The sequence below is a fragment of the Strix aluco genome, chromosome Z (genome assembly GCF_031877795.1).
Source record: "Strix aluco isolate bStrAlu1 chromosome Z, bStrAlu1.hap1, whole genome shotgun sequence".
In the NCBI taxonomy this organism is placed as follows: Eukaryota; Metazoa; Chordata; class Aves; order Strigiformes; family Strigidae; genus Strix; species Strix aluco.
Genome location: NC_133971.1, coordinates 30,610,469 through 30,633,295, shown reverse-complemented (window position 1 = coordinate 30,633,295; position 22,827 = coordinate 30,610,469). Strand labels below are relative to the sequence as shown.

Sequence of the window (22,827 nt, the reverse complement as noted above, 5' to 3'; positions counted from 1 at the left end):
AAAAAGCATAACTATTTTACTTACACTCTTTCCCTAATGATTCACCTACCCAGTCCTACCAGTTTGACTCAAGCTGAAGTGCACCCTGCTCTGAAGAATAGAGAACTACAAGACTTAGAAGTAGTATGAAAGTATTTTTAAAAACATCTTTGAGTATTAGCAAAAAAAAAAAGAACACTGAATTAATTTGTGTGCTCTGAGGATGGCTTTACATACATATACACTTCAGTATCTAAGAAGAACATGAATACAGATCTGACAGCCCTGAACATACAAAATCTCATTCATATACTTAACTGGACCTACAGTCTGCAGGTAGCTCTTGGCTGAGAATGCTCAAAGGTGAATAATATGCATGATAAACATGGGTATTCTTATGCTTGAGGAGGGAAGAGCAAGAGAAGGGAAATAATCAAGATAAGGAGTTCCTTAAATCTTGGAATTAAATGTGAAAAACCTCACACAGATATTAAGATACTTCTGCTAAATGTTACAGACTTCAAAAGAACTCACAGTTCACAGCTTGAACATAAATATCTATATGGGACTCCCATGGAACAAGTTCTACATACTAATCTCATTGCCTTAATAAATTATATTTTTGAAAGCCTAAGTGCCCCAGTACAGCAGACAGTCATAATAATCCTACTTCATGTAATTAGAAATCTAGGCTCCTGAGAAAATGCAGTCTAAAGGATCAGACAAGAAAAGTGATTATACTCATCATGCATCTGACAAAATAACAGCACAGCCATTCCAATTGTATAAATACTAATAACCCAAGCAGAACGAAGCACAAGGTTTCCATTTACCAGGTACTCACCCCGACTGAGCACCTTTCAGGCTATAGTAACATATTAACACAATACTTCACCTCATCAGGGCATCCATCCGGTCTTGGTAGTCGTCCGTTATTCTTCAAAAGCTCTATCAAGTGAAATACAATCATCTGCCCTTGTTTATCATTGCCAATCATGCGCATGAATTCCTGAAACAGAAAGCTGACGGTCACAAATAATTTTCAAAGGAAAAAAAGATGCTGCAATATTCTTACCAAGGGAAAATTCTGTATAAGAAGAATAAATAAATAAATGTTCTGGTAACAGAAGTAACTTTAAGTTACCTTATTTAAATCGACTAAACGTATATGTATTTGTTTGGCTCAGCCTTAGATTTGGAATGGCATTAAGGATACATGTCATGTTGCAATAAAATAGTTGCACCTGGGATTACTCTTCATGAAGGAGGAGAAAGAACAATCTATAATGAGAGATTTTAAAGTCTTTTTCAAACAGTTAGGAGTTACAGGATGGATAACATCTGCACAGACTATCAGTAATTTTCATATTTCCTTTCCTTCTTATGACTTGATACTAATACTTTTTAGCATGTTGGTGCTTCTGATTGGATGCTGCCTCATTAACACTACGGTATCTCCAGAAAAGGATCAGTAAGTATCAACCTATTTAGGTATCGGAACAATGATATCTTTTCAAAAATTTAAAAAAACAAACAAAAAACCACTGAGAACCATTAACTATGTACTTACAGCTGGTGGGCTTTTGCTCTTGTCAATATATGTGAAGAGTTCATACAAGACCACACCAAAACTCCACACATCTGAGGCCACAGAAAATTTGCTTTCTGTCAGAGATTCTGGAGCATACCTGCAATACATGGTAAAAGGAATATTGTTCTGTGCAACATGTGTCTTTTTGGTTTTGAAGATATTTCTTTTAATAAGAGTGATTTTTTTTTTTCATTAATAACTGTTCTTTGTTTATAGGTATTAGCACATTCTCATTTCCTTCCACTACCTTCACTAGTAACTATTCTTATAATAATAGTTAATTGGTATTGAAAACGCAAACAATCAGTTAGTGATAACTATATCTGTTTGGGTTTTTTTTCCAACAAAGTTGTAGATATTTTTCTTATCTGTAGTGTAAGTAAACAAGATTTTGATGTGAGAAGGCCTGAAAAGAAAGACAATTATAGGCAGTAAGCATCCTTCCATCACTTTCAGTGAGCCTTGAACTGTGTCTCAGGTACTTCAGGACTTAAATTTTGCAACTCCCAGTAACATTTAGTAAGATGCCATTTTGTATGATTTATGCTTTAGATATGCCATTTTTACAGTGCCTAACAGACTAAAATATAGACTGAAGTCACATGTATGGAATGGCATTTTCTTTTGCTATCACGCCATATCACAGTTATCTGCCAGTATATTTTCTAAGGTATTTCTATGTCTTTATAGAACAGAACTGAAGTATGTATTTTGCATTCTCAATACAGTTTACCAATTTACGTTTCACAATCCTTCAGTTTCCCACAGGCTACACAGTGTTCTCTTCCTTTTCAAGCTAAGTGCAGCTCATTGAAACATTACCCAGATACAGACATCTACGCAAATATTCAACCCAGCACTTCATCCTTTCTAATTATATTGTGTGGGATTTAACTCCACTTGGTCAACAGAGGGTCTATCCAACAGATCTCAGTGAAAAAATATGAGTGACCAGTGTTTAGGGAACCAAAAGGTCCAAAACTTTGAAAGCATCCTTGGGAATGGACCCCTTTAGATTTCTTTTATCTTTGAATATCATTCCTGTTGCATAGTATTTCTTTTAAATATTTTGTTGGGTTTTTTTTTTTGAAGTATGTTGAAAAGTCCTACATGCTCTTCTGTAAAGTCAAACATCACCCATGAGACTTCCAACAATGCTGGGCAACTGACTTTAAGTTTGCACTTAAAAATTCTACAATATGCAAAACAGTTGGCTGAAACGTCAAAAACTGAAAACAATGATATGATTTCACATACCAAAAGAAGACTTACCAAAATATAGGGCTTTCACCAGGTTCTTTTACTTTGTAGTATTCTTTGTCTTGTGGCAAGACTTTCGTCAATCCAAAATCTCCAATTTTAACTCTGTTCTCATTCTCCACTAAGATATTTCGTGTTGCTAAATCCCGGTGAACGTATCTTTTTGTACCCAGGTACTCCATGCCCTAGGTGTAAAGTTCACAAACACAGTCAGAAAAGAGTTACTTCCACCATTAAGTAGCTGCACTTTCCCTAAAGAGATGAATGAACCTCAAAGTCAAAATCAAACAGATTGTTACCAAAATCGATGTGCTTCAACATTTGTCTTCTCTGAGGAGTTACTGCTTTCAAACACAAGGACTTCCCTTAACTGAAGGGAAATACACAGAGCACTTGTCAGAGCCAAGTATTTTTTGATTATGTAGCTGGATAGCTTTACAGCTCCTTTCTAAGGCCAAATGCAGTTTGCTGATGATAGAAGGAAAACAAAATTTGGGCTAAACTACACATTCCAAGGCAGATGAGAAGACTGTCCTATCTACCCATTTAATTGAATCTTTTCATTTTGTATAGCTGCTTTCCTGATTGCTTTATGAAACTTTTTATTATGATTCCTTGAATCTGGCAAGTATTCTCTGACCGTATTCCCACCTATATGTCTTGTTGCTCTTCTGTATGGACCATTATTCACCAATACAGTTCCGCTTATTGTTATATTTCCATGGGTTGCTGTAGCTAAACATTGGTCCAAAGCCATGTTGTCTTTTGCTGCTGCCAATCTCTTCTTAGCAAAAAGAATTACTTGCATTGGTAAGAGTGAAATTTGAAAGAAGCCAGTGTGCATAGTGGCATTACTAAAAAGAGATGGTCTTGGTTACACAGCAACAAATGGAAGACAGAAGCTGACACTACACAGTGTCAAGAGACACCTGACTCATATGTGAAAGGAAACAAAGCAAGCTCTCAGTTTCAGAGTTTCATAAGAAAGCATCTCACTCCTTTAACACAACTGAAAAGCAATAAATGATGCTAAGAGCATTGACGACCTCAAAAGTTTTGAACATCAATGTTACGCTATTAGCGCCAAAACATACAAATAGAATAGAACAGAATGGTTTGGGTTGGAAGGAACCTTAAAGATCATCTAGTTCTAACCCCCCTGCCATGGACAGGGACACCTTCCACTAGACCAGGTTGCTCAAAGCCCCGTCCAACCTGGTCTTGAACACTGCCAGGGAGGGGGCAGCCACAACCTCTCTGGGCAACCTGCTCCAGTGTCTCACCACCCTCACAGTAATAAATTTCTGCCTTATGTCTAATCTAAATCTACCCTCTTTCAGTTTAAAACTGTTACTCCTCATCCTATCACTACACTCCCTTACAAAGAGTCCCCCTCATCTTTCCTGTAGGCCCCCTTTAAGTACTGGAAGGCTGCTATAGGGGCTTCTTGGGGCCTTCTCTTCTCCAGGCTCTCAGCCTCATACCATCTCAGCCTGTCCTCATAGGGGAGGTGCTCCAGCCCCCTGATCATCTTCATGGCCTCCTCTGGACCTGCTCAAGTAGCTCCATGTCCTTCTTACGCTGGGGGCCCCAGAAATGGATACAGTACTGCGCGTGGGTGAGAACAGAGTAGAGGGGAGAATCACCTCCCTTGACCTGCTGGCCACAGCACGTGTTCCCGTGATGCCAATAACACGGTAGCTCTGCAGGTGTGCACGTGTCTCTAGCTCCTCTTGTTTATTCCCCATGCTACGTGCATATTTCCTTCTCCCTATTTTATTTTTTAAAGTGAGAAACCTCAGAAATAGTGTGACTCCAAAGTCTAACCTTCCTCTCAGACGTCTGTTACCTCCTAGCACCGCTAGGTGGCATTGCTGTTTACTCACATCCCATTCCAAAAGTGTTCAGAAGTGCCCTATTCGTTACCTGCTTATCCACGACTACCCTGAAAAATATGAAACCTATCTTTTTCAAAGCGAGACACCTGCGTTTCTGACAAAGCCAGTCTATGTAAATGCTATAACTTTTTATTACTACTACACAAAGTACTGAAAACAGTACTGAAAACTGAAAACTAAAGTTTCTCTGATCATAGTAATTTTTCTGTTAGCTTAGAAAATACCTGTTTTAAGAGAGATACTTAAATTAAATCGTGCAAGTTTTAAGTGGAAATCACAATCCTGTGGCCCTACTCTAACAGTGGAGTTGAGGTTAATTATGCGATTTCAAATGTTTCTATCATTAAAGTTGGGCTCTCCAGCAAGAACCCTGAAGCACTTTAAACATTAAGAGATGGAAAGTAAATTTATTCTTAGCCTCTTCTCCTATCAGCCAGCATTAGCAAAATGCAGGGCCAAAAGAGCAGAAACAAACATCCCCAAAATCAGATGCATGGAGGAGTTAACTTCTTTACTTGCCATTCTATTGTAAGGATTCTTTAAAGTTGAGTAGAGACTCCTATTGCTTGCCACCAGACAAGCTGTACTAATGGCACAAGCTGCACCAGATGATAGCTGCACTAATTTGCATCTACAGAAACATCACCACTAGCAAATGTCATCTCTGAAAATGCTACTTTACACAGTATGAGATGCACGAAAACAAAAAAAATCACCTTTAAGTCAGGAACCCTTTTCTAGTATAGTAGCAAGGAACCAAAATACAGCAAGCAGCAAACACACTCATTTTAACCCTCAGGTATGGGCATGCGTTCATTTCTCTCATACATTTGAGAGAAGAGCAGCAAGGCAGAGGGATAAAGATTGTTGATTAAAAAACCCAAAATAACAGAGTGACAGAGCTGCAGAACAGAAAGATGTGACATCCTGGAAGAGCAAGCATTTCAAGAGAAGCAAAAACAACTAAAGGAAAGGGTGAAATCTGATCAGCTAAAACAAGAACGACAAGCATTCAGATTCCATTTTTGTAACATTAGGTACTCTGTTTTTAATTAAGTTGTTTTGAAGTAACAGAATGCTGCAGAGTGAAATCTTAAAGCAATCAATATAACCTCTGCTTTGCAGGTCTACAGCAACAACAGTGCAAAGCAAGACACATACACTGTAATTCTCAGACTTTGCTTCCCTTAGACGGGAAGAAAAGATACTTCTTTAAGAGCAAGTCCTATATGCAGACTTCCCACATTCTCATACTGTGTGTACCTACGTTTTGACACATGAAAGCAGGATGTTTTCCCACTTAAGTATCTGCAGAGGGCATATTCTAGCTCCCTTCCCCTTGGTTGGTGCTTGGTACTCCAGAAGCAGTCATTTCATCTGCTATTTTCATTTTTCCTCACCACTCTGAAGACCTGTAATATTGCGATGCTTCTTTTATATATATGTATGTACAGACACACATCAAGAACCTTTTCCTTTGTACCTTCTGAAAACAGTTCCTTTCCCAAAGTTCCCTGCCATACTCGCACTGCCTGCAAAGGCCAAAATCCACCTTCCAGTCCTCCTATCAGATACTTCTGTCTCAGAGACCAGGCTCCTGAGATATGTTGCCACTGCTGTTCCTTCAAGCTTTAGATAAAGCTTTGTATAAGGCCTGAAGACTTACATATGCAAACTCTACAGCTTCTTAAGAGAATGAATAGGGCAGGCACCTTACGACCCCTCACATCATAGGCTGAAATGGCCACAGAATGAAACAAGTAAGTGGCTGCAGCCTTTGCATGTTCAAAAATCCCTGTTGCATCTTCATTCTATAAAAAGATTCACTGTCACCACCCTCCTAGGTGGTGCTGAGTGTTAGACTCTTCCAGCTCTTTGCTTGAAGGAAGATCGTCTTCAGTGACTTATCAGCACCGATACAGTTATTTTGTTGCAGAAATAATACTGAGAGAATTTCTTATGTCTGTTACCGGAGAATGACTTCTTGTTTTGGAGACACAGATCAAAGGGCTTTTTAACCCTCTGAGTAGGTGGTCACATCTTCAACCCCTCCTCTCTGTGAAAAGACTGATGCTTATCACTGACTTATGCACTTTTTTCCAACCTCACTGCACAGTGCTTGCCCATCATGGAGTTTTTGCTGGAGACTACCCATCCAGCCTTGCTTCAATGAAGCACACAGGCAGGTGAGATCAGCTGTTAAAGGTGCACACAGCATCTTTCTGTACATGCTCCAGGTTCAGTAGCTAAAAGGTTTACAGAGTCAGTCCAGTTTCAAGCAGGGAGCTACCAAGCTCTGTTCACCAGGTGAAAGTCTGAATGCCTGGACAACATCTCTGCTCTGGCAGAGACCCTCCTGCTTGATTCCTGTCAGGCCTTTTCTGTGGATATTGTAGAAGTAGTCTTCAACTCTGAATGTGGCAGGACACAATTACCAGACATAAGACTATCTGTGGGCTACAAACCCTGAAGAATACTCATTAATTTTAAGTAAGCTGTGAAAGGAATTTACAAGTATTTCTGGTACATGCCTGGGGGGGGGGGTGGGTGGTGTGTGGGTGTGGGTGTGGGGTGGTGGTTTTTTTTTTTTTTCCTTTTCTCTCTTCCCACACACTTTTTTTTTTCCTTTCCCCAAACTACTGAACATGCAATGAAATCTAAAGCGTCTGTAGTTTCTTGTACCTAAAACATAACAATAGAATAAAACTAGGGTAGGCATAAGCCCTCTTTCTGAGAAAATGAGATATCATAATAAAGATCAGCTATTTGCCCCCTCCTTTTCAGAATTTTATGAAGGATGTTCAGTACCAACCACTGAGACTACCAAATAATTTATTAGTTTTGGGCACTTCTATGGCCTCTAGTTCTTCATACAGAAATCATCTATCTTTACTGTTTCTGTTAAATAAGCTAATATTATCCGCAGTTTAAAGAACATTTTTAAAACACATATATGCTGTTACAGTGATTTGATAGCTGAATGTCCAAGTTCTGAAAAATCAGTTGTAGTATGTCATGAACAGTTTGCCTGGGTGAGTTTAACTCCTGCAAAATTTTATTTCAGCTCTCACTAGGAAGAAAAGAGGTTTTAAGTCTTCTGAACAAAATATAAAATAAACAAACTATAAAATAAACAAAAATAAATGGAGTATATTCTGCCTCAGTCAGCAGATAGGCCAGTCTCAGCATCCTGTATTAAAATACTCAGACATCTGTCCAGTTCTTGAGTACGTCAATATGTATTGCTAGTCTTTTTAGGGTTATGTGGTGCCAGCAGCCCAACAGTATTATAAAAGATATTCCGAAACAACCAGTGATCACTGTTTTGAGACAAATGAGGTAAGGCCAAAAAGACAAAAATTTGTTGAAAAATATCAATCATCTGAAATTTCCTACCTTGCATATCTGAGATGCATACAGCAAAAGCTTCTTGTGGTCCAGCCTCTCCTTGTGTTTCTGCAGATAATCTCGTAAACTTCCGTATGGTAAATATTCCATAATTAATCTTAAATTCCTACGACCTTTTACAACAACAATAAAAAATACACTTAATTTTTCTGTAATTTTTCAACAACAAGTTTTGAAATATATTTGCAAATGTGTACGAATAAAACTAATAAAACATAGTCTTAGTATCAAAAACCTAATTTATGTACATCACTATGCAACTTTTCATATGTTAACTGCATTTGTTCAGGAAATGCTGTTTATTTAAACATAACAATAATGTGGATATGCTTGATACAGAGTATCACTAATCAAGATCTTCTCATCAATACTTTAGCTACTATCGCTAAAGCAAAGCAAAAGTGCCATATGTGTGTACCTTTATGTAATTCCTCCTCATCACTGACATGAAACTCAGAATGACAACTGACATCAACTAGTCATCAATTTTACCACCTTCAAAAACAATCTGATTTTGAACCCAAGATATTTCTTTATACAGTAAGATCCTGGGCAGAACCCATGCTTTCATTCATCAACAGCATCAACTTTTTTTCGAGTGAACAACAATCACTCAAAAGGTGTTTCTGAAACTTTTTCCTGTCTAGTCTTTTACTGTATAGTACTGTACTTACACTGTACAATAATTGGTAGTATCTACTCTGGGACATTACATTGAGCAAAAACAACAGTTGTTACAAAATTATTGCATCTTCCCACTTAACCCTAAATTCTTTTCTAGGAAGACTTTTATGCTTTAAGGCAAAGAAACTTGGTAACTACTGAAAATAGTACTTTCTCTAAATCAAATTATGCAATGAGCTGACTGAATAAAATGTTCACTTTGTCCTGAGTAGTATACGACAGACACTACTTTCTCTGATTTGTATTCTATAAGTCCTGGTAAAGTTGGGACAAGTCAGTGACTTTCATAAACACTTACCTCTCCGAATTTCTCAGTACGCATACTTAGGTGTACACCTGAAAGTGTATTCAGCATAGCACATACCTGCGCTGTAGCATACTCCTTTGTATTTAACAATGTTATCATGTTGCAGAGACTTAAGTATTTCAATTTCTCTTTCAAAGTCCCTAAGGTGCTCTTCTGTGCTATGTTGCAGCTTTTTCACAGCCACCACCTCCCCAGTATTATCCTGCAGTGGGTCATACCGGCACATTTCAACACTGCCAAAATTTCCCTAGATCACAAATGGAAATACTTAAATTAAATAAATACTTAAATACTTAATTAAAAACAAGTCTACATCACTGTTTCTTTCTTAGTGCTTGTTCATACTGTCTTGGTGCTCACTGTATTAGCATTAAGGTGCCCACAACTACTGATTTAAATGAAATGCCACAAAACCTCCCTGGGAGAAAAAAACATGCAGGGTCACAGGTAACAGTTCTATAAGAATAAGAAACATGTTCTATGAAAGGAAACAAACAGCACAGGAGGGAACAAGGACAAGGAAATGGGATTATGTCCGTTCATTTCCTCCCCCCTCACAAATTCCCACCTGTATTTCCAAACTGTGAATTGGCATACCCCTTTTCCTGCACTTGCAAAAACCCCTTTGTTTAGGTTCCCCTTGGCTCTTCTCCTCTGCTTCTTGATGGTTCTTCCCCTACTTGTTTCAATGTTCTACCTTCTTCCCTTTCTCTGTTTGTATTTTATCTTCAGTCATCACCTACTACTCTGCTCCTCTCCCTGTGCTATGCTACCATTTACAGTCAACAACCAATCATCTGAAATAGAAGTAGTTCTGCTACTTCACTTTCAGGTGATATAGGAATTTATAGCTATTATTTCAGGAATATATAGCTATCACGTCAATAAAAAACATAAACCAGTAAGGAAACATTCTGCAAAAATAGTACTTGGTGAAGATCTGCTAGCTGCACTTGGTAATCTGTCTAGGCACAGTTTCACACAGCCAGGCTGCAATGACTTGCAAAACTAGTAACCAAAGGCAGATTTCTAAAGCCTAAAAAGTTCAAGGCCTACATATATCAGAAAGACATTACTGAATTTAGGGGCTGCATATCCACACTTCTCAGAATATGCATGCACAAAAAAAGCCAGCTTCACTAGTTCTATGAAAGACTGCTCTGGAGCATTTTTAAATGAACATCAAGTATGAAAAAAAAAAAAGATTATGTCAGATGTAGCTCTGCATTACTGAAAAAGATTTTAGCCTTTCCGTGTGACTGGATTCATTGTAGAGGTCAACTATCTTCCTTCTATCTAATGATATTGTAAAACAGAAAAAAGATCTAAAAGGAATGGCCTGTTATGGTCAGAAATAACGGAAATTATTGATTTCTGTAACAGAAGTTTCAATGTAAATAATGTGTATGGGGTCATCGGAAGGTAACTGGAAAAGACAGTTCTTTTCTAAGAAAATTTCAAAACAACCTACCTTGCCAAGTTGCTGTAAAAACTTAAGATGTCTTTCTTCAAATTGTGTTGGGTCCCGATCTTCAAAAGCACCAGAAAATCCAAGTGCTCCAATTCTCATATTTGGCAACATATCACTTTCCGTCAATAGTTCATAATCTGAGGGAAGGGAAGAGAGAAAGGGAACAGGAGGTACAGAGAAGCAAATAGGAGAATGAAGAAACTTACTACAATCATGGCATGTTCTACCTTTGCTTGGCATACCCCAAAGCTCAGTAGAATATTAGCAACCACCTTAATATCTATATAGTAATTTGCAGTCAAAGACAAAGACGTATTACGAAAAAGCCAAATGACTTGTCTTGACTCATAGCAAGTCTTGTTTCAATTTCCCAATCTTCTTTTTTGGAGGCCTATCATACTTCAAAAGTAGTAACTATTGTGCAACAACTCCACTACTGCAGTCATAAGAAATGTAAACTTTACAAGGACTTGTGGTAACATGAATCTTCCACTTGGAGAAAAGAAAGATACCTATTTATTTTGAGAGAAAAAAGAAAGACAGTCACAGCATAACATACTTTGTTAAGAGACTAGAATTTTTTGGTAGATATTAATCAAACCAGAAGACTGCTTTGAACAATAATGTTAAATTTTAATGTGTTCTATTTTAGAACAAACTAAAAAGCAGTAACATAGTGCCCTTATGAACCTGTATTTCCAGGGCTGCTTTGGAGAAGGGTTCTGGGTCAACATACCAAAAAAGAAGTCACCATATGAAAATAAACCAGAAGGAATCAGGGTCCCTTTTGTCTAGTGTGTTCTTGTGGTATCACAGACTCACCTGGAGTGAACAAACTATTCAAGTCACGTATAATTGCTCTAAATGAAGGCCTGAAATCTGGCTCATAATCCATACAGTTGTTTATAAGGTTTGCTAGTTCTGTCCAGTTGGGGGCAGGAAGCTGATGCCTATCTTCATAAAACTGTAGTTTCTGAAATTAAATAGACAAAAGGAATTTTAATATACAACCATGAAGAGCTACAGAAGACTTAATATTTTCACCGGAGCAGCCAAAAACTACAGCTCTCAACCAAAACTTGTTATCTCACTGAACGTACATCTGACCAATTTACATCAAAAGCCAAGGCTGACAATGTAGCAAGCCTGGCATAATATAATCAGTTCAGAAATTCCCAGTCAGTTACTGATGAAAGATAGGAAAATAGAGAATGATAAAGATGGTGTCTTCTTTACTGGTAATTTCATAAAACCTCAGCTGGACGGGTCCAGCAGAAAATTCTATCCACCTGTGAGCTGGCTGAGCTCCTCTAGTTGTAAAAAGCTTCATGAGTATTATCAAAGAATGTGGATTAGTCCAGGAGAGGAGGGCAACTTCTGAAATACCTACGTATCTATAAGCTAGGTCTAGGTAGACCTTGGATCTTATTGTAATAGCTGATTACAACACCTGAGAAGCCAGATCAGACTTTGTGAGAATGTAACAGTCCATTTATAAAAATAATACTACAAGTCTTTTTGTAGCATAGTAAAGGAAACAATCTTTTTGCTTCCAACTAAGGAAGCAAATATGTAAGAAATAATATCTTTATGTAATATGTTTCCCCTTCACCCCCTGTCCCTAGTTAAGACAAAGTTAACATTTCTGGTTTAGCTAAAATAGTAGAATTGTCTGCAACACAAAGTCTTACAGTATTTAAGATGTTCAATTACTAGAATAATGCCAATTAAAATCTATGTACATTGTTAGGAATACTTTTTGTTTAAAGTGATACACTGTTGCAACAAAGCAACAGAAACATGAACAAGATAATATTGGCAATGCTGTACTTTGTCCCCATAAAAATCAAAACAAAGAACATAAAAACAATCTTCAAATCATCACTTCTGATCATTATCTACCAGTGAAAGTGTCCTTTTCCTACAGCGGTCACGGGCCACATCACTTTACATGCTGATATAGTTACAACAGCAGATGTTTTAAATCATAACTGTCCAAAGAACTGTTATGACTGCACACCCAGTAATACTTACTCTTGAAGAATCCAGTGCACTCAGGGGTTTGTCTCCTCCACTACAGATTTCCCACAAAGTAGTACCAAAACTCCATTTGTCTGTGGCCAGGCTTAATTGTTTGGGATTCTCAATACATTCAGGTGGAACCCATGGTATTCTCTCAAGAAGAACTGTGCAATCATGCAAAGGAACCATCACATTAAGATTAATAATACACCCAGAAAATTCTATAACACATTTGATTTAGTAGAAATTACTTCAGTATACATAGGTATTTCATTCTAATGGCTTTTAATACCTTTCCAAGTTTTTGTGCCTGCCTTAAAAAAGGCTACATAGTATGTACAAAAAGAGTATTTATGAATCAGAGTGGAGGACCATTAGTTTTATTATAAAACAACCCTAATGTTATAAAACTGCCTTAGCTTCATTTCTGCATAATATTTTTGCTCCAAATTCTGTATTTCTCCCAGTGTTACCAAGATTTAGTAGCTACCACAAAGGAACTAGATGGCAAAGAGTACTTTGTTAGCGGTTGGCAGGTTATGGCACAGCAAAAGGCGCCATAACAAGGAATTTCAGAATATTTGATTTTTAAACTTTTGATACCGATCGTAGTAACAAATTAAAACATGGTATTGTACTGATGTAGATTTAGAGCTCTTTAAAAGGAGATCTCCTAAGATTCATGTAGGCTTCTCATTTAAAAAGAAAGAGCTTAAACAGTTTATTGGAAAATAATTGCATTGTTTATAGTCTCTTAGATGTGTAATTTTTTTTGGCATGTATAAAATTACCAAGTATAAAGTGTGTTCATTTTTCCAAAATTATTAAAAAGACAAGATAAAGAATAATAAGGTTAATTCATTTTCATTAGCATAACAATCTTGCATGCACTTCTCATTTCTTTTTATTTAATTAATTTTTCTGTTTATAAAGCATTAAAACAGCCTCACTGCCTGATAATTCAGTATTTTTTAGCATCATCAAGTGTTTTCAGGCATTCACCAAGAAATATACTGAAGATTTTCAACCAGGCACCATTTCCAAAAGTTCATTTATTTTCAGCTCTGAAAGCTTCTCCAAGCTATAAAATATAACAATTTAATCTTGATCAATAATAGGATACTAAGTCCGGCAACTACCTGCAGATGCAGACTTACTCATGGTACATTTTATCATACTAATAGTATTACCAGTGAAAAAAAAATTTGAAAATGAGAACAGCAGGAAAAAAAAAACCCTCACACAATGGAGAATTGTGGCTTTATTTCCTGTAGCTACTTGCTGATAAAGAAGATACACTCAGAACTGCTAACTAGGACAGCAGGTATTATTTTAAAGCTATGGATGGATGAAGGAAGTTGCTATAAGAGAAGTACCAGATGGTAGTCAGAAAAAAAAAAAAAAACAAACTTGAAAAATAAGTCACAAGAATAAAACAAAAAAGTTGACACTAAGACTTACTATCTCTTGGCAAAACTGTAATACTGATGCCAGGATCACTTAGTTTTATAAACGGAAGGTTTCCAGACTTCCTGTCTTCCTCTCTGATAAGCAAGATGTTTTTTGCACAGACATTCCCATGAACAAGGCCTTTATCCTCCTATGAACAGAAATGTATCTTTTACATACTGACAAAAGATCTCACGGTTGAAGAGGTAAAAACCAGTATTTTACAGCATGAGGGAAACAAAGAAAATAATGATCCAGATTAAGTTGATCAAATCTCAGACATTTTATCAGAGTCTGAGTTTCTAGCCAGCTTTCATTCATTTTAATTATCTACCTAAAGTTTTGATGCATGTTAACTCAGAAGAATAGTGATCCATCAGTATGATCCATTTAAAATGAATATAAGAACATTTAAACTCTGTTAAAGGAAAGATTCATCTAATCACATACCCTGTTTCAAATAATGGCCTTTATGTTGAATTAAACAAACTGTAAGGTTGGGACCTAATGCACAAAAATAATGTACTAGTAGTGAGAACAGTAAAATGTTTTCCCCTCCCAGTGGTTAACTATTAACACTACCAGGAAATAGTTTATGTTCAGCATCATGAGCTGAGGTAGGAAAATCAGGAAGGACTGATTTCTGGTGAGAGAAAAAGAAAAATATTACTGGAAATGAGTTTCTATTTCACACTAAAACATAAAATATTAAAAAACAATAGGAAATTCAATTACACTTTGTGCAAGATACATAGGTCTGTCCTCAACTATCCACTATCTGGTATACATCCAGCCTATTTTCAAATACCCTCCAGAGTTTCAAGAATTAGGGTGACAGCTCAGCCATTCTACATGTATTAGCCTGAAACATTTGAATTCAGCCATTAACAAAACTGAAGAATAAACTACTTACCAGAAAATGCATGGCTAATGCCAGCTGTTTGGCTACTTCCAGCTTCCACAAGATATTGATAACATTTTTGTTCTTTTTCAAATATGTGTCCAAGGATCCAAATTTTACATATTCTTGTACAAGGATGTCTGATTAAATATAGTGGAAAGAGTAACAATTAAAACCAACAACAAATAATGGAATTTTCGGACAGATTCATTACTCTAGTACTACCCATCTCTTTTGTTGATACCTTGTTGGTGAACTAACTCTAAATTCGAAGCTATATGACATCTGTCTATTGCCACAAATATCCTATGTTCTTTATATTCTTCAGGGTGTGGAAGTTTGTCGAATTTCTTCTCAAATGCAAAATTATTAGATTTAGTAGTTTTTTTTACAGAATAGTCTTCCACCTTAACAAATCCAGTGTGCGTCCTTCCACCCCCACTTGAAAGGCACAATAAATAATGTAACTTCTGATAAAGCATAGCAGTGTACAGCAATATCAATGTAGTGAGTCAAATAACTTTCAAGTCATTCACTTCATAGTCATTTACAATCTATATTCTTAGTGAAAAATACGATGCTTTGCTGACAAAGGATGAGCTTCTCAAAAACAGACTAATATTTGCACTAAAAAAAAATTTGTGTATATGTATGACATATGCCTCCACGCAGTTATCCAGTGAGTAACCCAAGGAAGAAGATCCATTTCATTGTACTGCAGAGTCTTCATCAGTTTCAATACGACAATTTCAAATTTTATGACTGAACCCTTGCCTTCAGCTGCAAGATGCTCACATTGCAGTGCTTCTCATTCAGACTCTAAAGACACTGGAAACTACTGGTATTATATTTGGTTATCACAAACTGATTTTTGTAACAAATTCATTCTACAGACAGAAAACTTCACAATTATGTGAAGCAATTTGCACAAAATCTCAACATCAAGCATGTAACTCAAAAAAATAACGGTCTTACTATTTCTTAGTAACTGCCTATTACTAAACTGTAGCCTCTTGCCTTTAGAAACAAAACTGTCTAAAGGCCAACTGTGATCTAAAGGAAAAGTAACCCACTATAGACACCTTTAGGTATATTTTTTTTTTTTTTACTATTATACACTTGATCTACCTGAAATTTTGCATATAGACCCTGTTCACGGTGCAATGCATAAACTAGAAAAAATGCTCATGGGAGTTTTTGTGAAGAAACTGGTGTAACAAGTTCTTGGCCAAACGTTGTGCTGTGCCTCTTCCAGCCTCCTAAGAGCAACAACTTCTCTCCTTAATGCAGGCAATTACATAACAAGCTTATACAGTTATTATAAAATGCTTCCTTTAGTTTATAATCACAGAAAAAAATAGTGAAAACTGACATTTCTGCCCAAAGACTGAAGAGGAAAAACTGCCAAAATGAGACCCAGAAACACGTATTCAGCACACATAAGCGTATGACAACCATCCAAAATTAAGATTTCATTACAAGATGTTATAAATGTATTTCAGGTGTTCTTAAAAAAACCCTTATTAATACATAGTCACAATAGAGCAAGCTAAACTGAAAACACATTCTACTTCTGTAGACAATAAAAAGATTTTACCTTTATTAACATTTTGTAGTGTTTTTGTTGAAATAATGGTACCTCATGTTTTCAGAATGGGATCTTTAAACCAAACTTCCCAAATCTGTATTTGTGCTCACAAAGTCAGCACATGGGTGGGAAATGGTGGTAGGTCTGTGTTTCTGATCACAGTAAACAAATACTTTCTTCAGTAGCCAAGTAATTTCCTTTCTAGCTAACCACAGCTGATACAATGTAGGGTCACAATTTTTCTGGCATTTCAAAAGGTCATTTCAGAATTTCAGCAAAACTTTTCAAAAGTGAGATTTTCAGATAGAACAGACGTGACTGAGTCATCTACAGAGGTTACTATTCACACTGATTGCATTTACACAATTTTTCTATTTTCTTTGCTATCACCACATTACTAGTTCTCAGACACTAAGACTAACACTACTACGTTATGAACATGTATTCTGTGTCCAGCTGGTGTGACAGGCTGTTTTGGCTTTCCCCTGCTTTACCCAGTACCCATGGTAGACTCTAATGACAGCTGTATAAAACTAGTACAAAAAGATAATTAATTTCTACTTACTCTCCTCTCCACATACGCAGACTCCATAATTTAACACCAAATGTTTGTAAGAAAGCTGGCTCATCATACTTGCTGCCTCAAAGAAAGACTTTGAGGAAAGAGAGAGATTGACAGAGAATAAATACCAGTGAAAACAAAACCCCAAAACATTACAAGATATCTAATAAATTTATTAAAACCATGTGCATTTTTCAAAACATTTCAACTTCCATGCCATTGCAAAGACCCTCTGTAACATTTTATATTGTTTGTGGTTGTTTTAGGTTTGTTGTTGTTTTTGTTTGTTTTAAACAGATAATCCACATTCCAGAGAGGTTAACAATCTTTCTGTAGGCAGGTGTTATTTCAACATTCTAAAAAGAATCTTTTCTTCCATGTCAATTAACTAAGTAAACTGCAGACAAATTCATGATGCACTACTCAGTTTCTAATTTATTCTTTCATAATGCACTATTCAGTTACCAATTTATTTCTTCATAGAACATTATTAAGTTAAAAGACAAAAAGTGTATCACTCATCCACTACTGTGAGACCTTACCTAACCTTGTCAGGAAGGTTTCAAATGCTTTTATTTCTTTACTAATTTTTTTATTCTCTTCAGTGGTATCTCCAGCTACACTTGGTTGTGCCCTGATTATTCACCCAGCAGAATGAGGTCAAAATTAGCACGTTTTCCTTCAGGTGACTGTATTTGTCATTCTGTACTCTTAGTCCTTTGAACAACCAATTTTCACTTAGCTTTAGTAGGTAAGGATATTACCCAGCTTACTAAAATTAAAATATGGGTTACTTTCTTTATTGTTTTAAATTGTCCAAAGTGTATGCCTACATTGCTTATGAATAATTAGCTATTTGAAATGTCTTTTACTTTTTTGCTTACATTTTTGTACAGATTTTTCTTAAGTAATTGAAAAGCACAGTAAACACTGGACTGCTTCTCTTGGTTTGCTGTAAATACAGCTAGATTAATTAGAAATTTGATACAATTATATAATCAAACAACAAACAGCATATAAAGTTACATTAATACTTCTGCTTTTTTATGACTTGATGTGAAATGTTGATTTCACCAGAGAATTGGTATGACTCCAAAACACTGAAGATAGCCTACCAAAAGAATGTATTTTTCCATAAATGTTGGTCCCTGATCTGTACATGAATGAATTTACTGGTAAAGGCAATTCCATGGCCATACCACCTCTCCTGGGGAACTTTTATTGTACAAAGAGACTGTTCTTTGTCTCTCAGTGGATAGCTCTGAATTCTCTGACAGATGGTGGAGAGAGGGGAAATAAAAGTACATTGGTGTACTCCCCAAAGCCAGTCTTAAATCCATCCTCCCAGTGTCACAAGGCCAAGAATGAGTTTGGTTCAACATACGATCTGCTCTACCATGCAACAAATATTTGTTTATTGTAAAAGTAATCCTCAGCACAGCATGGACAAACGTTACATAGTAGTCAAAAATCACACCAACCTCAGAGTAGTTTCTATGCACTTTATCCAGCACCTTTAAAAGAACTTCAGTTTGATGGAGCTGGCCATAGTCTCCCACTTCCTTCCTTACACCTTTAAAAATCTTAGTAAATGTGCCCTGTCCAAGACTCTCCTCCTAAAAGACAGGAAGGATACAGATGGGACAAAATCAGAAATCTCTGCCTGCTTTGCAAAAGATCTCTTAAATAACCACGCTAAGTAATGCATATGCAAACCTTTACAGCCAGCACACCTCTAGAGTCAGATTGATGGGACAGGGTAGCAACTGTATCAGAAACAGCTTAAATCTTTGCTTATTTTTAATTGACTCCTAAAGGATCTCAGAAAAAACTTGCTGCAAGAACCAGAAAGGAAGGAATTGCTGCTAATGATGTATTTAGACATCCCTAGAAGTAAAGACAACTACTACTGCAGTCAAAAGAACACTTATCTAAAAAAACCCCCAATTATTTGTATTAATGAAAAAAAATTTATTTTCTCTCACAACTCTAAGGAAAGATTACAGCAAAATCTCCCAGCTCAGAAGAGCTCTTTTAAACTTATACTGAGTTTTTAAAAACTTAGCGTTTATCAAACCAACCATCTGCACAGGAAGAAGCAATTAATGGACTTACGAATATCAGGTCCTCATTTCGAATTTTGTGAAAGACCATCTGGTTGACATTATTGTGTCTCTGTAGCGTAGGTGATGAAGGTACATCAGAAACACTATTGCTTCTGAAGACTAGGAGATTTGATTTATCTGGGAGAAGAAATAGGGTGAGGGAAGAAAAACAATGTAAATTTGTAAAATATAAAACTAAACCAAAGTTATTTCAAAAGGATTATTAATGAAAAACTGTTAATCCAACAAAAAGATGTCACACTGAGATCAGCTTATTCAAAAAGCCACACTGTATTTCATTAAACAAATTCAAAGTCTGATTTTTTCTAATGAGCAAAACCATTTAGGTTTACTCAGCTATTTTAAGTTTCTCAAGCAGTCCTACTTTTGACAAACATTCTGAAAATATTCCTGCCTCCTTTCACATTTTAACTTCTGCTGTATTTGTAATAACCATCAGGGATAGAAAAAAGGGATGTTAAGTCACCTCCTTCTTTTATATTATGAAGCCATTCTGTTAAAGATGTGCTTATCTTTCTGATGCCTCTTTAAAACTTTTACATATTTTTTGTCCAGCATCCCTTAAGTGATGCTCATTGTCTTTATGTTTAGCAGAGTAATTATTCTTTGAGTGGTTTTGAAAAAAGGTTCTTCACGAAGTAGAGCAGGTCTCTTAGAAAAACTAAAGCTGGTAAGTATATATGTGTGGATATATGCGTGCATGCATGTGCAATTATATTTATTCAATAATTTATAATTCTGATGCATATACATTTTTGGTTTCTATGGAAGTAAGGTTACAAAATTAGTCTCTGTAATGTGCATATGTATTTACTTGTCAAATTTTTTCTGAGCTTTTGAATCCATTGGCTAATTTCAATCAAAATTTGAGAGGTAAAAGTGATATCAAATAGTCTGTTCTCTCAATTTTTTGTTAAATAGGGACTTGCATAGAGACAAAGACTAATATTAACTGTAAGTAGTACTACTTATTACAAGCAAAAATGGCAGATGTTACCAGAATACAAAAAAGGAGAAAGATACTATGAATATCAAAGCTATGCAAAAACCTTTACTGTAAATTCAAGAAAAATCCACTCCTCAGGCAGAAGTTCTATTCTACATGTATTTTTCAGTGTTATGAAGTTGAAATCACATTGCAGCCTTGGCATAATTCAGCTAAAATATCAACACACAATGAAAGAAATTCACTGGCATCACTGGTTTCATTGCTTATGGAACTATCCTCAGTGAGAAATGATGTATTAGTAGCTCTTTCCTTCTCAAGACATGAAAACACTTGACTGAAAAACAAAATGCTCCTGCACACAATCCACTGCAATTAAGAAACCAGTTTTCCTTCTAATTACGAAACTGGCTACCATGATTCTTTCTGAAAGACCGTGTTATAACAAAGTAAAATTTGGCAGACACTAGGACTGCAAACTATGAGTAAGAAGATGAACAAATGGGTCAGTAAAATTAAAAAAACCCTCACACAAACATATATATCTACCTACCTGAGAGTCATTTATAACATTAACTGCTCAAAAATCTTTAACCTAAAAGTTGGAAACCCTTCTGCTCAGAAACAAATCTTTCTCTTACCTTTTGGTTTTGGAGGACAGCATTTGATGAACTGGAAAATTATGCTGTCTGAACGGACAGTTTCTGTCTGGTAACAGGTCAACAGATCCTTAAGATTACCAAAACTTCTCTTAGTTCCACTAAGATTATATTCTCCTTTCTCATTCTTCGTAATTAAGCAGTGTTTATAATCAGTGGTATTCTCATGCTGCAGAGATTTTTTCCATTAAAAATAAAATTGATCAATATTTAGTATTTGAAAGCCTATTTAAATGTATAGCACTCTACTAATTAAAGAAAGAATGCTTCAGCAAAACACTACCATAATTTGTTATTTTGTTCTTGCTATGTAGTATTGATTCTGAGAAAACATGATCCTACTCCTATCACTGGAATTAGCATGTTGATGTTAAGAAAAACAAATGTTACGAAATCTGCAGATGGAGCCGAGAAAACAGATAATGGTTCCTAGGAAAAAATCCTTCAGAGCTAGTAATGAGAGCTGCTTCACCCTTACATGGAGTAATATCAAAACAAAATTTTGTTGGAAGCAATAGTCCAAATGCTCACGCTCTGTGTTCTTTTGGCAAGCATTTGGAGATCTCAGCTGTGTTTCTGTTTTTCTATTGCCTGTAGTACAGTTCTAAGCAATTAGTTCCTAAGCACAGATTTTCAATATGCACTGAAGTATTTTTGCAATGAGTCTTGAAAAGATCCCATTAACCATTTTTAAACAAGAGAAGCTCTTAATAGTGTTTTCATGGTTCTTCACGTCAACACTGTGGAAAATGTTCCAACAAATTTTGAATCTCAGAAGCCTTCTAACAGCTTGCCTGGAAGGACGCACAACAAGAAAAAACAAAGTGTGGCTATGTCACTCAATGGCAGGCTTAACTCACAAGCTTGACTGTTCGACTTTGACTCCCTAAGCTTGCTCAGGGACTGATCTCAAGCTAAAAAATTCCCTATCACAACACACTTCACTGACTGGACATAACATGTTTTTGAAACTGATCTTCAAACAGCTGTTTGCTTCTCCATCCACACATCAATGTTACTTTGTCATTTTCAGAGATGTATGTATCTCTGACAATATTTAGCAAACTTGCTAGCTTGCTGTAAACCAGCAGGAAAACCCATGTATTACCTTCCCTAGTTAAATACCCAAAGGCAGCTCTGATAATTGAGGAAAAGCCTAGCCTTGGAACAAGACCATGCAATTATGTGACAACAATAATAAAGTACTGTATTAGTAACTTCAATCTCACAGAGGGGAGGTACACGTTGGGTCTTTAGCTGCATGAGACCTACAGGCATTTCAAGGGTGACTCCTACTCTAGCTAACACCAGATATCCAGCAGGAGATCTGTGCTGAAGTAACTGGTACCAAATAATCTGGCTGGCCCAGCACTGGGGATGGGAACAGGACCCAAACCCAGAAGAACCTGTAAAGGAGAGACACTCTCAGATCACCAACAGCTGTGTACTGAGTCTAACTAAGCCCTATTTTGGAAGGGGAGGTAGGCAGAAATCCCAGGAAAAAAATCCAACTAAAAAACCCAAACCTTAAAGAAAAAAAGCCTCAAACCACTCCACCACCCAAACATATACAACAGTCCCAAGAGCCATATCACCATCCCCAGAACTCTCAAGCCCTCTTTCCTCCATCTGTCTTGTTCTCCTCGGCATATGGTATGTGTCATTAGCGAATCTTTACCATACAAGTGTTTTGATATTTCTCACAAGATGCTGACAGTTGGCCAGTCTGATGAAGTAGCTATAGAATATACACATCAGACAAATATTCTGAAGAGAAAGTTCAGAATAATTTACTGAACATCCCAGACTCATTATTATAATGCAATAAAGATTATACAGGTACTAAGACAGAATACAAACCTCTATAGCAAAGGTGAGGAAGTATTTTTTAAAATCTTTAGGACTGCAGCGAAGAACGTAGAAACCAGTCTGATTACCCGCTTTCTTCAGTTTACTGATAGCAAAGTCCATGCTAT

General features: G+C 36.4%; 1 protein-coding gene across 11 annotated transcripts in view; it reads right to left on the bottom strand.

Annotated features, from left to right (window-relative positions):
* JAK2 (Janus kinase 2) overlaps positions 1-22,827 on the bottom strand; it is a 100,048-nt gene that overhangs the window by 5,409 nt on the left and 71,812 nt on the right. For all 11 annotated transcript variants that reach the window (XM_074811603.1, XM_074811601.1, XM_074811600.1 and 8 more), the window contains 15 exons: positions 22,712-22,823; positions 20,834-21,020; positions 19,236-19,363; positions 18,602-18,736; positions 17,124-17,211; positions 14,983-15,110; positions 14,082-14,220; positions 12,633-12,784; positions 11,421-11,571; positions 10,599-10,735; positions 9,185-9,374; positions 8,125-8,249; positions 2,843-3,015; positions 1,550-1,667; positions 875-988 (listed from right to left, as the gene is read on the bottom strand). In XM_074811603.1, the coding sequence (XP_074667704.1) occupies positions 875-988; positions 1,550-1,667; positions 2,843-3,015; positions 8,125-8,249; positions 9,185-9,374; positions 10,599-10,735; positions 11,421-11,571; positions 12,633-12,784; positions 14,082-14,220; positions 14,983-15,110; positions 17,124-17,211; positions 18,602-18,736; positions 19,236-19,363; positions 20,834-21,020; positions 22,712-22,823 (2,077 nt within the window). The remainder of the gene's footprint in view (positions 1-874; positions 989-1,549; positions 1,668-2,842; positions 3,016-8,124; positions 8,250-9,184; positions 9,375-10,598; positions 10,736-11,420; positions 11,572-12,632; positions 12,785-14,081; positions 14,221-14,982; positions 15,111-17,123; positions 17,212-18,601; positions 18,737-19,235; positions 19,364-20,833; positions 21,021-22,711; positions 22,824-22,827) is intronic.